General features: G+C 45.7%; 1 protein-coding gene across 5 annotated transcripts in view; it reads right to left on the bottom strand.

Annotated features, from left to right (window-relative positions):
- Positions 1 to 14,970, bottom strand: part of Tnr (tenascin R) — a 389,754-nt gene that overhangs the window by 35,155 nt on the left and 339,629 nt on the right. For all 5 annotated transcript variants that reach the window (XM_047521322.1, XM_047521321.1, XM_047521320.1 and 2 more), the window contains 6 exons: positions 10,414 to 10,503; positions 9,073 to 9,336; positions 8,250 to 8,519; positions 6,763 to 6,882; positions 5,460 to 5,606; positions 2,623 to 2,742 (listed from right to left, as the gene is read on the bottom strand). In XM_047521322.1, the coding sequence (XP_047377278.1) occupies positions 2,623 to 2,742; positions 5,460 to 5,606; positions 6,763 to 6,882; positions 8,250 to 8,519; positions 9,073 to 9,336; positions 10,414 to 10,503 (1,011 nt within the window). The remainder of the gene's footprint in view (positions 1 to 2,622; positions 2,743 to 5,459; positions 5,607 to 6,762; positions 6,883 to 8,249; positions 8,520 to 9,072; positions 9,337 to 10,413; positions 10,504 to 14,970) is intronic.

The following is a 14,970-nucleotide window of genomic DNA, read 5'->3' as shown; positions in this document are numbered from 1 at the left end:
TTCCACAGGAACCCTTCACCCAGCATCCAAAGGTAGGAAAGAAGGTGGGATTTCCCAAACAAACAACAAATAAACAACAACAAAAAAAACCCAACTCAAACAACCAACCAAACAAACATGAAACCTTATATGGAGGACAAATTCTTTCTATGTCTTATACCCAGATCTATGGAGTCACAAAAAATGAGTCGAATCCTTTGTCAATGTGACCTTTCCTCCCCACCACCTTTCCCAATCAAGTGCTCTCTCCTCTGACTAACAAAAATCCAACCTCCACCTCCTGTCACATTCCTGTGCAGTTCCAAAAGTCTCACAATCCTGGCTGTTTTTCTCTGGACAAGTCAAAGTTTAGCAGTGTCCCTGCTGAATGCAAAGCTTATAAGAAAATCGAGAATAATCATTAAAATTCACTGACCAATGAAACAAACAGGCCAGGCTCTGCCTCTATTTCTGCTGTTCATATTAATCTGTGGGTTTCAGGACCACCATGTGCTATGGTCACATGCCGAGCCTATTGCCAATCCAAGACCTTGTTTTTTGTCACCCTGTCTGCCTTGCCTAGTTGCTCTTTGGACCGGTGGACAGAGTTCTGCATTTAACCTTGCTGTTGAAGTTTTGGACCACCTTTCCATCGATTAAAATATTTTTCAATTTGGATTCAATCAATCACAGTTTTGTTGTATACACAAATTTAGTAAGTATGTCCTCTCTGAATTCATTCAAGCTGTTGATAAAACTGTTAATTAGATCTGGGCCAAGCCCTCCATTAGGCAATTAGAATAATATTAAATCATTCAGCATTGGACCAAGTTTATCAGGCACATCTTCAAACTAGGTAGGGCCTGATGTTTTAAGTTTATTGTGGTCTGAAGGCATGGACAGGCATACAGACAAGTTTAAAAATTGGAAGAACATACATAACAACTCTCTTTTTAATACCTTCCCTTCAATATTCCGCTGTTCCAATCACACCAAACTATGGCACTTCCTCAAACTCCTTGTCCTCTCCCGCACCTCTGCAAATGCAGACAGGCTGCTCTTTTTCTTGGAATTCCTTTCTTCTTCTCTTCACCTTCTTAGCTTCCTCCTTTCTTCCCTTTAGCACCCATCAGATGTGACCCGCCATGCTGGGTGCTGGCCTCTACCATGATGCTGCTCGTGGGAAGTTGTGACTATTTTTCTGCACCATCATTAGATATGAGTTCCATGAGAACAAGAACTCATGCCATGATTCTGAATCTTTTCTAGCCTTGAAGAACTTGTGGCCCATGAGAGGGTATCAAAAGCATTTGCGGAGCGAATGGAAATTAATCGCCATGATGGAGACGTGTGCTTTGTATTTATGAACAGGTGTATTCAACTGCCTAGGGCAACCAGGAAAGCTTTGATGGAACAGACAGTGTTGAAACTAAGATTCAAAGGATGGATTTTCTAGGCAGAACTGTGAGGAGAAAATTTCCTGGAGGAAATAAAAAAAGCATGTGCAGATGTATGGGGTCTCTAGAAAGCGCAGGGAGAGTTAAGGAACGCCAGGTCATGACCGGGAGGGCCAGAGGGTGTCAAGATGGACTCAGAGGGGTCAGTAGGACTCGGTCACAGCAGCAATATCCATTCTTTGATGGAGTCCTTTCACTCCAAATATGAGGCACCATGTATTTTTCCATTTTAATGAAGGACCAAATGATATGCAGGGCTGTCGAATGCCTTGCTGAAACACAAATGTGCTGGCAGACTTGCCAATAAAAAGCCAGGGTGTAAAATGGCTTTGACAAAACTTATTCCTAGTGCACCTGTGTTGCTATGTAGCATTCACTAATTCCCTTTCCATTCTGTTGAAGAGTCTGTTTTAGTTTTTACTTTTCCAAGCTCTGACAATAAGTTTAGTTCTTTGCAGTTTACAGAACTGGCTTTCTATGCCATCTTTGAAAATCAAGGCATCTGCCTGCCTTCTGTTTTCTGGAGTCTTCATTTGCTAGATTCCTGAGTATAACCCACAACAATTCTGAGATCACATGTTTAATTTAGGCAGGGAAACAATTTTCTCAAGGCGGAGACTTGAAGTACACCATGAAATTTTGCTCTGGGTTTCTCTAGTCACTGTCAAATAACGTAAGATGAACAATCATGGTGACGATGACATATAAAGTTAAGATTTCGTGTTGGTTCAGACTCGTGGGCTGGATATGGGCAGGGAAGACCACAGCAGCAGGAAAGCTTAGCAGTTCTGGATCCCCTGTCACCTGCTACCACTTATTATCTGCTCCAGGCTTAGACCTCTAATTTCAGTGTTTTTCTTGCTCTGTCAATATCTAGAAAATTCCGCCCTCTTGTCTCTAGAGCTTGGGGCAAGGCTCAGCTTAGTCTGAGCTGTTGTTCTAGTGTTTCTTCTTCATTTGTACATTTGCCCTTCCTGCACCTTCCAGACTTGACTCCCGCAGTACCTGCAGTTGGCAGCTGGCAGAGTTTGGGGCTATCCCGAGGCCTGGATGGTACAACTGAAGCAGGACATTGTCCAATGTGTCGCTCAAACTCACAAAATGCTTTGTTTCTACACTTCCATCCTGGTCTTCTGCCCCCGATCCCGACCACCCTGGCCTGAAGCAGGGGCCCCAAGACCCTTACCTGTGAAGTGTGTGAGGACAATGACGTAGTTCTCCACATCACCCGCTGGAGCCTTCCACTGCAGCAGGGCTTCCGTGGGGGTGATGTTGGTGGCAATCAGATCCACAGGGTTATCCATGGCTGGAACGGAACAGGAGAGATCAGTACAGGTAAGAGCTGCAGGCTGGAAGTACAACCACACGTCTGTCCCTGACGCAACCTGCGGCTGTGCTGCGGGCGAGTGAAGTGAGAGGAGACCTCTTCCTGTCTTCCCTCTGACTTCACCAGCCCCTTCTCGTCTCCTTTTTCCCTTTCTCTCAACAATGTATTGCCCCCGCTGTTGCCCTGAGCTCCTCTTTTTAATCCATTCAGGAGTCTCTGAAGTGCAGAACAACGTGGCAGGTGCCAGGGGGAATTTCAATGCATTCTTGTTGCCTTTTTAGATCTAGATGGAGAAACTGGGAACATATAGAAATTGTTACGGTTCTCTGATGAATGAGATAATCCTGCTTCCCAGTCTACTTGCTCTTCATCAATGTTAGGGTGTGCCTTGCGGAAAGAGCTCTGTTGATGGACGTCAGGAAGTGTGGCGGAGGTGCAGGGGTGTCGCCCACTCCGAGAACTTCAAGGGTTCTCGGTGAGCACTGCGGCTGACTGCAGGGGACTCGGGTGCCTCCAAAGTCATAGCTGATTATTGAATTCCTGCTTCACTACTCCCAGGGCTCACTCTGGATGGATCCAGGGCATGGTTTGTCGTCCTGGGAGCCAAGGGGATTCTTGCGGGCTTAGCGAGTTAGGGAGTCTGTGGGGGCACAGAGCTGTCACATGACCAGCTCCTTATTCTTACTTGGTTCACACCGTATAAGCCTTTGCCTTATTACTTTGCTTCCCTTCCATCAGGTTGGATAAAATTGGGATTTATTTTAGAAATGGATGTTATTAAAACAGTTAAGGTATTGGCTCAACCTAAAGATCATACAATTTACTGGGGGAACCAAAATCTGCTACTCATTTACCTGTTTTCTAATTGAATAATTTGGTTTTGTTTCCTTATGTCCCTCATCACAAAGCAACAGCCAGAGAATATTTTTATGATTTAAAATTTTGAATTTTATCTATACTTGGTGGCTTCAAAGAGTTTTTCCAACGTAGCCCTTATTAGACTTCCGTTGGCTTGACTTCTCCTTGACGTGCATGACACCCATGAGATAGCACCACACCCCGCAAGAGCACTGTTTCTACAAGTTGTAAGATCACAGGCCTCAAGTTAACACAGCAACAAACCACCAGCCACCAACGATGACACTTCCGAGGACAATCCAATCACTGGACGCTGCCCAATAACTCTGCCCAACCTAGAAGAAGGGTGGCTTGGCCAAGTGTACCACTGCATATCTGCTTTAGAGGTACCTGTGGCTTATGGCCAGGACCCAAGAATGAGCTTTTGACCCAAGCTCCCACTCTCTTTTACCTTCAGGGGAGGAGGCTCTCGAAATCCATTTTATTGTTTTCAATGAGAAAAAGTTGAATTTCTGTAACATAATTTTCTAGAATTTTCAGGAAGGTGGAAAGGGGCTTCTTTTGACTCATTGGATGTTATTTCTGGTCAACATTTATTGACCAGATACTTCAGTGATTCATGGAAAGACTGAAGTAAAAAACATGGCTGGGTTTTCTGTAGTCATAGACTTGGAAGGAGACTAGGAAAGAGTAGAATATTCTGTGCTGTCTTGTGATGATGAACAAATTTTTACATTTGTGATACACACACACACACACACACACACACACACACACATTTTACCATTGCCAAACAAGAGATGCTGTTTCTGAGCTTGTGAGGATATCTAAAAAAGCAGTAAGGAATTCCAAGGCACATTTTCCTCATTCAGGAAACGCCGTTCTCAAGGGAAATGAAGCACCCTCAGGAAACCCAGGTGTTCTCTTAATGAGGCCATCTGCATGTTTTCCCATGTACTGTGTTAACTAGGAGGTGGTCTGGAAGTTGAGGAAAGAAAACTTGGGCTGTGCCTTCTAGTGACTTCTATAGCAAACCTTTGCTGATCTGCATAGCACCCTCTCTGAGGGGTCAGAGAAGGTGGGCAGAGGAGCTACCTGAGGAGCCTTGCTCATCCACTGGGCTCATTTTTTTAGGAGGAAGACATGGGATTGGGACTTCCCTTGGCCACTTTCCCACATTGCAAGCTGTGGCTCCCTTCCTCTAGCTCATTACACAGAAGCTGACTGAGGATGCAGGAGGCACCTGGATCCCACTGAAGGATCCGACCGAGAACAGAGACCACACAGTGTCCCTGCAGGTGGCCCAGGATGCCTCGTGGAGCCGCATCCCCTCCACTGCCTTCACCATGGGTAAGGGAGTCAAGCCCACTGGTGGCGCTTCTCCCAGGAGCAAAGGCGGCCGCTTGGTGGTTTCTGGTCATACATGATGAAGAATCTCATGACCCCAAATTTCTGTCCCTGGAATGACAACAGTTTTCTTCTCTGAGGTGAAATTTCCTTCTCTGAGTCTTTTTAAAATTCAGATGGGATGATTCATTGTCTGTTCTGGAATTCACCTACATCGTATGTCTTTGAAAAGGCATTATTCAGTTTGGAAGTTCCAGGAAAATTCCTAATCTCAACCAATAAGACTCCGACAGGGAGACTCTAAGTTCCTATTATTGGACAAGAATATCAAGGGGAAGAGAAATCACAATTGTCCCTCCTGTGACAGGGGGGAGGCCTGAAGATGGCACCTCAGACCCCAGAACCAATGTTCTCCGTGTGAGCTTGCATGACATCACTCTTGGGCTCTGGAGTCTGATGCAGGTCCACCGCCATCCGGGAGGCGCGCCTACCTGTGTGCACCAGAGTGCAGATGCGCTCGCTCTCCTCCCTGCCCCGCACACTGTTGAGGCTGATTTCATATTCGGTAGCTGGGTTCAGCCTGGAGATGGTGAATTCTGTCACAGTGTTGGGCACCACTGAACTGTCCAGCCGTCCTACTAAGGAAGAGCAGAATCCACCATTAAAACCTTGCTGCTTTCTCTCAATGAGATCAGAGGCATGGTCTACGTGGGGCACTGGGTCATGAAGCACAGATGGATCTGGGACCCAGCACTGGGCGTGAGGAGGGGGAGATGAGCGGTTCATGGACTGGAAATGTGAAGTTCAAAGAGGACTTGCATGCTTGTCCCACCCCTTCATTTTATGGGCTTCTTGGAGCAAAGAGAAATAAGCTATTTATTGGTTGGTGCTCTAACAGCCTAGTCCTCTTCGAGGCAATGACATTAAATCAGTTTAGGGCACACAGCTGCAAAGAGTGGTCTGTGCGGCCCAGAGGCAGGGTACCCTGGAAAGCTGTTGTGCCACACAGGGCACGCCCTCCACCTCATCACCAGGGCCTCCTGCACCAGCAAGGAATGGCAGGGTGCAGGCCAGGGCGGGCCGACTTCCTCCGACTTGCACCCTGGCTGCAGCAGCAGGAACAGGACCTCATCACTGTGGATCCTCCATGGCTGCATCGGGCTTCGCTGGGTCTTTAGCTGACCTGAGATTCTAGTCTTGGGCTTTACCCTCTCTGGAAAGTGCTCTGGCTCTTGGAGGATTCCTTTAGTGCTCTTTTGTCGCATTGTAGAATGTAGATACTGGTGAGCAGCTTCCTCTTCTGGCAAAGGGCCTGGTGTCTGGGTGAACGCACTCGCTCCCATTTTGAGAGGAGTTGCCAAATACAGGGTTCTGGGCTGTTCCTCACTGACGTATTCTCATTTTGAGGGAGCATGCCACGGAGAAGGGGAAGAAGGCAGGCAGGGCTCCCTGTCCTCTGGGATACAATAGTTGTCCCATAATAATCTCCACCCAGCTCCAAACCCGGTTAGTCTTTTTTAAAATTTATTTTTATTTATTTATTTTTACAGACTGCATTTTGATTCATTGTACACAATTGGGGTACAACTTTTCGTTTCTATGGTTGTGCATGATGTAGATTCACACCATTCATGTAATCATACATGTACATAGGGCAATGATGTCTGTCTCATTCCACCATCTTTCATGCCCCCTCCTCATTTCCCTCTACGTAATCTAAAGTCCTTCCATTCTTCTCTCATCCCCCAACCCCCAACTCTGGTTCATCTTTGAGAAATCAAATTATTTTATTACCTTGGGTAGGTCTATATGATACTCGGTAGTAATCAAAAGATGCAACAGGAGGGCTCCAGGAGACCATCACCGAGTCCTTGGTCACATTGCTAATTGTGATGTCTTTGGGAGGATCAATTCCTACAAAGAGCCAGGTGGTAGTGGGAATTAGACAGCATGGTGTGAAAAAGGAACTTCTGTTCCTAGTTTTATGTTGACCAAGAGCCCATGTGTCCCAGAGGCAGAGAAAACCCTGCTATATAATGGGGCAGCCTTCACACATGGTCAGTCTGACGTCTCACCTGAAACCTAGGAGATGCAGCCAAAGTGGTGCTCATGGAGAACCTTTTATTTATTTATTTATTGGGGTACCAGGGATTGAGCTCACGGGCACTTGATCACTGAGCCACATCCCCAGACAGGGTCTCACTGAGTTGCTTAGGCCTTGCTTTTGCTGAGGCGGGCTTTGAACTTGTGATCCTCCTGTCTAAGCCTCCTGAGTCACTGGGATTACAGGCATGTGTCACTGTGCCTGGGTCAAGGGAGACTTTTAACAACACAAAGCCAAGCTGGCAAGGTCTGTACCTGTGCAGCAAAAACTACCCATCTAAAGGCCAACTAGAACTTTCTTTTAAGTCTATATGGTATGTGTTGAATTCAGAATAACATAGTTATTTTCTCTGGGGTAAACTTCTCTTGGAAAAACCCAACTTGCTCTTATCTCTTATTTTTTAGCAGACACCTTTGGTTCTATTTGGAAAAACTTCTATTGACTGTAAAGCGACTTTAGAGCAGAAGCCCAGAACAAATCCACTTTCCTAACTTGTATTTCATTTATGCTGGATACTTTTTTTTTTTTTTGACTGTTAAGAAATTTCAAGGTCAAATCAGCTGAGTGTTTAATCTACTTGTCCAGTTTGTGAGTTCTTGTTAGTATGTAGGAAACTACCAGAGCACACATGTTCTTACCCACATACACCTCATATTTGAAATTGTATTTGGAAGTGATAAGGTGGAAATGAGCCAACTGATCTCAGAGCCTGTGTTCCCAAACAATGTACAAGTCACCCTATTCTCTGAGTGCCAGGTCACCACTTCATGGTAGCATACCCATTCGGAGTGCTTCTGAGGAACATTATCTGCACCAGTGGCCTTGCTGGGCAGTCCAGAGGTGGGTCTCCTGACCAGGAACAGCTGTCTCTTCACTCTAGAGGTTCCTTGGGGAGACCAGCTTTCTCCCAGGCTTTCTACTACAGTGGTAGATCTGTAGACCAATGCATTCAAGTCTTGACTGCCTTGAGAAATTATTTCTATCCTACCTTCCAAATGGGAGTTTCCCATGATCTTATCATCTAATGCAACACTGGAAGAAGTAACTGTCCCAGCACAGCTCACAGACCCCCTGTAGCCATAGAGGCTGACCCTGACTCTTTTGAAATTTTATTGAATCATCAAGGGTTACTGTGAAAAGCCCTCTCACCAACTGCTGTCCAATCTTTCAGCCTCACCTGTGGTTATGGAGCCCACGATGGGCTCAGAGGTCACTGTGCCATGGACGGCCACCAGGTTCACGATATACTCAGTGGCTGGCTGCAGACCCTTCAGGACAGCGTGTCTCTTGGTGGCATCCAAGGAGACCTCCATCATCTCTTCCTCTTCATCCCGGGGGCTATAGTTCAGAATGAGTCTGTCTGCTGGGGGAGATGGGTCACTCCAGGTGATGTTGACACTAGAGGAAGTCACGTGAGAAAAGTGCAAATGGGAGATAGGGCGAAAGCCTGCAAAACACAGAAGGTGGATGGATCTGAAACGCACGCTGGGCAGGGCCACTGGGCTAGAAAGCTCTGCTCCTCTCCTTCACACGGGCCCAGAGGCTCTACCTCCTCACACTCCAGTACTGTCCCCCTCCTCTTCCCAAACCAGATACTGAAGAGTTAAGTCTGATAAGACCAGAAAACCCTTTGATACTGGTCCAGGATTTGGAATCTTCATCCTGGAAGGGATTTAAAGTGATCCCATGGATCCTCAGAATGCCCACTGATGGAGTGCGGGCAGGAGAGAATGGAAAGAAGCAGCTACTTTGCCCAGACTAATAGAAAACCAGACACAAATTTTCAGGCCTGTGGCATCTCTGCCCAACCCTCCCCTTCATTCCTAACCATCCTTTCTTGATAGACTTGTTAGTTTTTCCTCGTTGTCTTTTTCAACCCATATATTTTTTTCTCCCTTCTCTGAAGGAAATGGGGCTTTGAAGAATGGATTGCCTGGATGCCCTTCTTGCACTAAGAGACACTCTCCCAGAACTCCGTGGGCCTTCTGCCGCCCTGGTACCTGTGAAGGCATCCACTGTGGACTCCGAGCTCTGCTGCCGACCCCTCTCGGCGGTGATGGAGATGATGTACTCTGCGCCAGGCTCCAGATCCGTCAGTGTGTGCGAGGTTCTGTCCTTGGGCACTGTGATTTCTGAGGCAATCCCAGAGGATGGGGTGAAGGTAATTCGGTAGTGGTCAATGGGGCCACTGGCCTTGGTCCAGATGAGGGAGATGGAGGTCTCTGAGGAGGCTGTCACCATGAGGTCTCGGGGACTGTCAAGTTCTGTGGATCAACATGAAGTGGCTTATTTTACACAGGTTCCTCAGGATGACCAGCATTCTCTGGACTACCCTGTGTGTTTCCAAGCTATCAGCAGGCTTGCCAAGCATGAGCCTTAGCTAGTCATTGCTGATACTTGTTACACATTTTGTTAAGCAGTTTCTTTTTGAAAGATGGCCAGTGTCTTGGCAAAGAGATGGACAATCTGCAGAAAGGCATTATTAGCTCTGACACCACTGGAATACAACCACCTCTGGGACAAAGCTGGCTGCTGATTTTTAAGTTCTTTATATTAATTTTCACTCTGCCTTTCTCAGTGGGTCAACACTGATGGCCTCTCTGTAGGGCCACCAGGAGCCACTGCCCAGGAGGGATACACCATTCCTGGCATCGGTCGTTTCCTGTGGCTCTCCCATCCTGGCCCTGAGGTCACTTTGACTTGACTAACCAAGGGTGTCCTGGTAACTAGATCTGAGTACTCCTGGACACCCTTGTCCTCGGGCTTCTTTAGTGAGGTTGTCTATGCTCATCGAACCTTGGGAACAGGGATTGGTCTGAAATCCCCAGCCCAGTCCTGCCCAGGCAGTTTTGTGTCTAAGCTACTGGAATGACTGTGAAATTTATTCAGGCTTTGGAAGCAAAACTGCTGGTTCCTGAGCAGCAAGGGTCTCAAGTGGATTTTTCTACTGCCTTTGAATTTTATTTCCAAGTTTAGACCTTCACGCCAGTGACCTCTCTGAGGGCTGTGTTTTGGTGCAGACTGAAGATGGACTCCTCTGCTCGTTGTGGGGTTTCTAGATAGAAATGGAGACTGTGGTGCCAACCTAGCTGGGGTTTCCCACCTCTGCTCTGCATGGCTTGGGGCAGCCCTTCAGGTCAGGAGGACCAAGCACACATCTCTACGGGGGAGAGAGGGAGTCTGTCATGCATGTCAGAGGTTAGAATTGGACCTTGAGTGGCTGTTGTCACTAGGCTGATAGCTGTCACCAGGGCCCTGTTCTCTGGGGGCTGGAAGATGCCTTCATGGCTCTTGGGCTTGCAGTGCTACCTAGTCTCCCTCAGCTGCATTTCCCTACTCACCCGTCCTTGCATTCATGGTGGCTGGCACGCTTTGTTGTGAGTTCATGATGGCAGATATTCCAACTCCATACTCGGTGCCGGGTACCAGATCTATCAGAAGATGCAGAAACAAACATTACTGTGTGTGGGTTGGGGGTGGGGTGTGGGAAGGGGGAAGGAGGGAAGATGATCTCAGATGTCTGTTCAGATTTTATGCTTTGTTTTCCTTGAGTCTGCCCCTAATTTTACCTAGTAAGTCCTACTGTTCAGGAAATCCATACCAAGTCAATTCTAGTGTACAGCTTCCTTCTTGCTGCTGGTCTTGGAAAGGCAATGAGGCTGCCCTTGTCAATGACCTTCAGAGGTGTGGTCACCTGTAGAAGGTCTCCCTCTGTACTTAGAGTCTCAAGATTGGCTAGAACTGGTGAAGGGGTTTCTTGCTTAAAGTGTAAATTGGGGGAGAGTAGGCAATCAGGAGGGAGGATATGGACATGGGCCTTGAAGCATTTCTTGAACCTTGTACATGAGAACTACACTGTACTTTTTATAGATAGGAGCTGAGGTCAGGGACTCCTGGGTGCCTTCTAGATAGCAACAGTAGATGGACTTTTTCTCTGAACACAGACCTGTCAGGACTTTAAGGGAAGGGCATGCAGAAGCCAGTTGTGGAGGGCTCCCCACCAATGTCAGTGAGGCAGACCCAGAGTACTTAAAGCTATAGATTCCATTTTAGAATGACTTCTGGTAACTCCAAGAGGGTGAAGGAAATGCTGGAACTGTCCAACATGTGCCTCTCAGTCCATCTTTCTGGGCTTTGTTATGAAGGACTGTGGACAGGCTCCTAGAATTCCCTGGGGTCTCTTCCTACTCTCTTCCACATTCATTTTCAGACCAACTGTTTTGACTGGTGTATTCGTTTTCTACTGACAAATTACCACAAATTTGCACATTTATGATCTCATGATCCAGGAGAGCTGAAGACTCACGGGGTTCAGCAGGGCTGCGCTCCTTCTGGAGGCTCTTGGGGTGGAGCCATCTGTCTGCCTTTCTCAGTGTGAGGAGGCTGCCTGCATTCCTTGGCTCATGTCCCCTTGATCTGTCTTCAAAGCCAGCAGCTAAGCATGATCAAATCTCTCTCTCTCTCTCTCCCTCCCTCTGATCTCGGTTTCCACTGTCACATCTGCACTGACTCCAACCTCCCTGCATCCATCTGGTTAGTACAGGATAAATTACTCATCTCAAGACCTTTAATTCACTCATATCCATAAAGCCCGTCTTGCCATGTACGATGACATGTTCACAAGTGCTAGATAGAGATTAGAACGTGGACATCTTTGCAGACCATTATTCCATCTGACCACAATAGGGTCAGATTCATTCTCATTTATTATGATTGTGATTCTAGAAAAAAACAACAGAATCTAATTATCACCCCTGGAATCTCTAAGGGTCACTCTAAGTCCTGCTTGGCTTTTTGTGAGACCTTATGTGGGCTCCCCAGAACCATGGATTATTATAATGCTATCCTGTGTTTGTATAACATTGATGCTTTTCAGAATTGAATGTCATTCTGTAAAAAACAGCATGATATTGGCACCAAAACAGACATATAGACCAATGGTAAAGAATAGAAGGCACAGAGACATACCCACATAAATACAGTTGTCTCATACTAGACAAAGGCACCAAAAACATTCACTGGAGAAAAGAGCCTCTTCTGGGAAAATTGGAAATACACATGTAACAAAATGAAATTAAACCCCTATCTCTCACCCTGAGCAAAACTCAACTCAAAGTGAATCAAAGACTTCGGCACTAGACCAGAAACCCTGTGCCTAATAGAAGAAAAAGAAGGTCCAAATCTTCACCATGTTGGCTTAGGATCTGACCTCCTTAACAAGACTCCTAAAGTGAAAGAAATAAAATCAAGAATCAAAAAATGGGATGGATTCAAACTAAAAAGTTTCTTAGAAAAGGAAACAACCAATAACATGAAGAGAGAGCCTATAGAATGGGAGAAAATCTTTACCACATGCACTTCAGATAGAGCATTAATCTCCAGGATATATAAAGAACTCAAAAAACTTAACACCAAAAAACCAAATAACCCAAACAATAAATGGGCTAAGGAATTGAACAGACACTTCACAGAAGAAATGCAATTGGTCAACAAATTTATGATAAATGTTCAACATCTTTAGCAGTTAGAGAAATGCAAATCAAAACTTAGATTTCATCTCATCCTAGTCAGAGTGGCAATTATCAAAAATACAAACAACAATAAATGTTGGCAAGGATGTGGAGGAAAAAGGTACAGTCATACATTGCTGGTAGAAATACAAATTGGTGCAACAATTATGGAAAGTGGTATGGAGATTCTTCAGAAAACTTAGAATAGAACCACCATTTGACCCAGCTATCTCGGTTTATATCCAAAGGACTTAAAATCAACATACTACAATGACGCAGCCACATCAATGTTTATAGCACCTCAACTCACAATAGCAAAACTATGGAACCAACCTAGGTGTCCTTCAACAGATAAATGGATTAAAAAATGTGATATGTGTGTGTGTGTGTGTGTGTGTGTGTGTGTGTACGTGTGTGTATGTTTTGTTCTCCTTGAGTCTGCTCCTAATTTTACCTAGTAAATCCTACTGTTCAGGAAATCCATACCAAGTCAATTCTAGTGTAAAGCTTCCTTTTTGCTGCTGCTCTTGGAAAGGCAATGAGGTTACCCTTGTCAATGACCTTCAGAGGTGTGGTCACACGCATATATATATATATATATATATATATATATATACACACACACACACACACACACACACACACACACCCCACACACCCCATACACACACACACCACACACACACACACACACACACACACACACACACACTGGACTATTACTCAGCCTTAAGAAAGAATGAAATTATGGCATTTGCAGGTAAATGGATGGAGCTGGAGAATATCATGATAAGTGAAATAAGCCAATTCCAAAAAAACAAAGGTTGAAAGTTTTCTCTGACATGTGGATGCTAATTCACAATAAACGGGGGAGGGGCTAGGGAAGAATAGAGGTACTTTAGATGTGGTAGAGGGGAGTGAAGGGAGGGAGTAGGAAGGATAGTAGAATGAATCAGACATTATTATCCAATGTGCATATATAATATACTGTTAGAGGGGTTTTTACATCATGTACAACCAGAAAAATGAGAAATCATACTGTCATGTATAACTAATTAAGGCAAATTTAAAAAGTGTTGAATGTGTTCTGGATTCTCACCACTTCCTTGAGAGGAAGGTGGGAGGCCTGTTTTCTTCATCTGTATTAGTTTCCTGAGGCTCTTGCAATAAATTCATGCAAACTGGTTATTTAAAACTAAAGAAAGTCACTCTCTCACAGTTCTGGAGTCTAGAAGGGTGAAATCAAGGGCCAGCAGGGCCATGGTCCTCTGAAGGCTCTATGGGGCCACTCCCTTGCCTCTCCCTGGTTTTTGGTAGTTGATGGCAATGCTCGGCATGGCCTGGAGTACCTCTGAATCACCACACCCTCCGCCTCTGGGTCCTGTGGCATTCTCTCTGTGTGTCTGTGACTTCTCTTCTGATAAGAACACCAGTCACATTGGATTTAGGGCTTGCACTAATCCAGTATGATCTCATGTTAATTAGATTATGTCTCCAAAGACCATATTTCCAAATGAGGTCACATTTCCGGGTTCTGGTGGACATGCATTTTCAGAGAATGATATTCAACTCAGTATACCATCTTTTATAAAGAGAAATTGAGGCACAGAGAAGGCTATGATGAGCTAGAGATGATGACTCCCAGACTTCTGGCTTGAGAGTTCAGGGCTTTTGGGAGAATTGGGAAGCACCCCAACACCCATCATCTCCCACTGCCAGACTCAGTGGATTCCCAGGGCATCTGTGTCTGCCCTGAGATTCCTGAGGTAATGCAAATTTCATAGGAACTGCTTTGAACAATCCTCCTTTAACAAATGGCTTGGTTTAGTCAAGGGGAAGGTTTCATGGTGACCAGGCCCCTTGACAACAGCTTTGGTACAGGCTACACCATCCCACCTCCATGGTGAGTGTGGAAGAAACCACCTGGTCTTACTGGCCACATTCCCTGGAAGGAATGGAAGGAATACAGTCTGGCAGGCATTAGGATGAGCTCCCTTTTCTTCCTTCCTGAACCAGTTACACCCATATCCTAACCCTTAGTTCTTTCTTTAACGTCAGGTGAGGTCAAGTTGAAGTCTGGCACACTGTTTCATGTGGAGGTCTGCACCTTCCACAGGTGTAACTGATTCTTAACATCTTTGGGTCTCAATTTCTGTAGAATGGGAATGATACCAATGTCTGTCTAGGTGAGGATTAAGCACCTGGCCTGTAGTGACAGTAGCCAAGGTTATTATTGCCTAGCTCAGGAAACTACTCTGGGATTTTGAGTCCTGTGGTGTAGGTGGTTTCATGAACTATGTAAAGTACCCTAGGCAGGCACAGGTTGGTCCTTGGTACACCTGTAGTTTTGGGGTTGCTGAGGCATAACTTGTTGACTCTGATGGAAAC

This window comes from Sciurus carolinensis, chromosome 12 (genome assembly GCF_902686445.1).
Source record: "Sciurus carolinensis chromosome 12, mSciCar1.2, whole genome shotgun sequence".
Classification (NCBI taxonomy): Eukaryota; Metazoa; Chordata; class Mammalia; order Rodentia; family Sciuridae; genus Sciurus; species Sciurus carolinensis.
This window is presented reverse-complemented; position numbering and strand designations above follow the sequence as displayed.